Below are 2,631 nucleotides of genomic sequence, written 5' to 3'. Positions count from 1 at the left end.
TTTAGGACCTGTTTGCTTAATTTTAGTCTCTTTTCTTCTTCCTGTTGCGATAACTGTGTGTGTGTTGATGCATGTGTCCTAAATGTAGTCCAGATTGTGTATTTGAGTGTAATCAGTGAATTTGCAGCTCAGCTCCTACAATAAGTCTAAAATACACTGTGGAAACTAAATAGTTACATTCAGACTGTTCAGGTCCAAAAATGCTCCATTGAAACCCATTCAAACTGACATTTTTGATCCCACAGCCATCAGAGCAGAAAAACAGGACTTGTATTATTTCTGGGTGTCATTCTGGGCTACTGAATATTTGATATTAATAATTAGGTTTGATGTTAGTTAAAAAAATAATGAAAGTAGAAAATCACATTAATGTATAATTTTTTTTATAGCCTGATTTTGATAAGTGCATTTTGTGTGCAGAGCGATGTGAGTGTGTGTGACATTAAGGCAAACCCTGAAGGGTTAAATTAATTGAATAAACTGTGGTCTTTACTGTTAATTGTGTTTGTTTTTTTAGGTTTCGTGTTGCCAGACCTCCCTGAACAGTTTGGGCCCCCGGACACAGCCCCGCCCCTCCTCAGCAGACTGATGGAGGCCATCGAGGCCAAAGGTACCACACACACACACACACACACACACACACACACACACACACACACACACACACACACACACACACACACACAAATGAACGTTAAGACGTGAAACATATCCAGTACCGTGTGCATGTGTCGCTGTTGCTGCTGCTGTGAAGGTGAAACCTAAAAAACACACTCAGCTGTTAAATCAACACAAAACAAACAAAAATCTCAACATGAGTTTCGTCGTGTCGCCCTGCAGCCGTTCAGTCCTCGAGGTTTTCGGGATGCACGATATATATAGTGTCTCGTGTTGGTGATTTCCTGTGTGTGTGTGTGTGTTGCTGCAGGTCTGGACAGTCCCGGTGTGTATCGTAGTCCCAGTTCAGGAGCTCTGGACGTCCGGCAGCTCGCCGACGCTGGTGAGGATTCTTCTTCTTCTTCTTCTTCCTCTGCTGTCACACGTGTTTAATTAAACAAAATTTTACCTGACACGTTAACAAGCTCAGTCGATCCTACAAAATTACATATACATACGTGTGTGTGTGTGTATGTATACATGTATGTATGTGTATGAATTTATCAATGCTTAGTTATTACTGCTGAGAATACTGCATGAACCATACGACACGATACAACACGATACGACATGATACAACACGATACGATACGACACGATACGACACGATACGACATGATACGACACGACACGACACGATACGATACGACACGATACGACACGATACAACACGATACGATACGACACGATACGACACGATACGACATGATACGACACGACACGATACGATACAACACGATACGATACGACACGATACAACACGATACGACACGATACAATTTGTTGCGACACAATACCATATGACATGAAACGACTCGATACGATATGACACGACACATCACGACATGATACGACTCGACATGATACGACTCAGAATGAAAGGACACAACTCGATACCATACGACATGATACCATGCAAAATGATGCGATACAACACGACTCAACTCGACATGAAATGACACGACTCAATGTGATACCATACGACAAGACTTGACAAGAATCGATACTATACGACTCGACTCGACTCGACTCGACTCGACGTACTTTGTTGTTCCCGTAGGAACAGGTTTGAGACTTGAGATGAACTGGAGACGTTGCGGTCCCAGTTTCCGTGTTTGGCAGCAGGCCGGTCTGGATCATCCTCCGCCTGAAGCTGTGCTGGTTTTTCAGAGGCGACGACTCGTGTTTGTTTTTCAGACCTGGAGCAGCTGGACGTGTCGTCCCTGTGTGAAGGCGTGTTCCGGTTCCTGCAGGACCTGCCCGGTCCCGTCCTCCCGTCCTCGCTGCAGGCCGACATGATTCACGCCGTTCAAGGTCAGATGGCTGAAGCCTCTGTGTGCGGACAGCTGCGGCGCTCCGGAGGCACGTGTGTTAACGGTTCGGTGTGTGTGTCCGCAGAGGTCCGAGACCTGGAGGACTGCGCCCAGGTGCTGCGGGGCGTGGCCAGCTCGCCGGCCTGCCCGGCCCAGTACGGCCTGACGCTGCTCAGCGTGGTCCGCCACCTGGCCCGGCTGTGTCTGCACGGCGCCAGGAACCAGCTGAGCCCCCGAAACCTGGCGGAGAGCTTCAGCCCGCTGCTGTTCAGACAGGCCGCAGGGTGAGAGACGGTTCAGCGGCTTTTTATTACGTTACTTTTGGATTATTTAAGAGCAATATTACAAAAGAGAAAATAAGACTCTTTGAACGTGACGGCAAAACACAGAAATATTCTAAACACATAAATCTCTGATAGTCAACAAGAAGAATAATGGAATATCTTTTTAAAATGTATATTTCTATAAAGTAAATAATGAATTCAGAGCAGGGTTCGAGCTAAATATTTAAATACAACTGAGGGAGTTTTCTTTATTTAGGTGGGGGGGCAATAATGTTTAAGCACCGGGGGACGTATGTTTTTAATGTTGGCTCAGGGAAGAGGCGTACACCTTTAAATGATTTGAGTCTGAACTTATTTTACCGTTCCTTTCTAAAGAA

The 2,631-nt window shown here is 45.5% G+C and overlaps 1 protein-coding gene across 1 annotated transcript; it reads left to right on the top strand.

The window, feature by feature from the left end:
- Positions 1-517: 517 nt before the first annotated feature.
- On the top strand, positions 518-2,258 carry LOC121963232 (phosphatidylinositol 3-kinase regulatory subunit alpha-like; the record flags this gene model as incomplete). Its single annotated transcript, XM_042513549.1, has 4 exons — positions 518-610; positions 929-1,000; positions 1,855-1,971; positions 2,056-2,258. Coding segments are annotated over 4 exons (485 nt in total), but the record flags the coding sequence as incomplete, so codon positions are not given.
- Between the last annotated feature and the right edge of the window lie 373 nt (positions 2,259-2,631).

The sequence above is a fragment of the Plectropomus leopardus genome, unplaced genomic scaffold (assembly GCF_008729295.1).
Source record: "Plectropomus leopardus isolate mb unplaced genomic scaffold, YSFRI_Pleo_2.0 unplaced_scaffold10528, whole genome shotgun sequence".
Classification (NCBI taxonomy): domain Eukaryota; kingdom Metazoa; phylum Chordata; class Actinopteri; order Perciformes; family Serranidae; genus Plectropomus; species Plectropomus leopardus.
The sequence above is the reverse complement of the archived record's forward strand: the minus strand, read 5'-3'. Positions and strand labels throughout refer to the sequence as shown.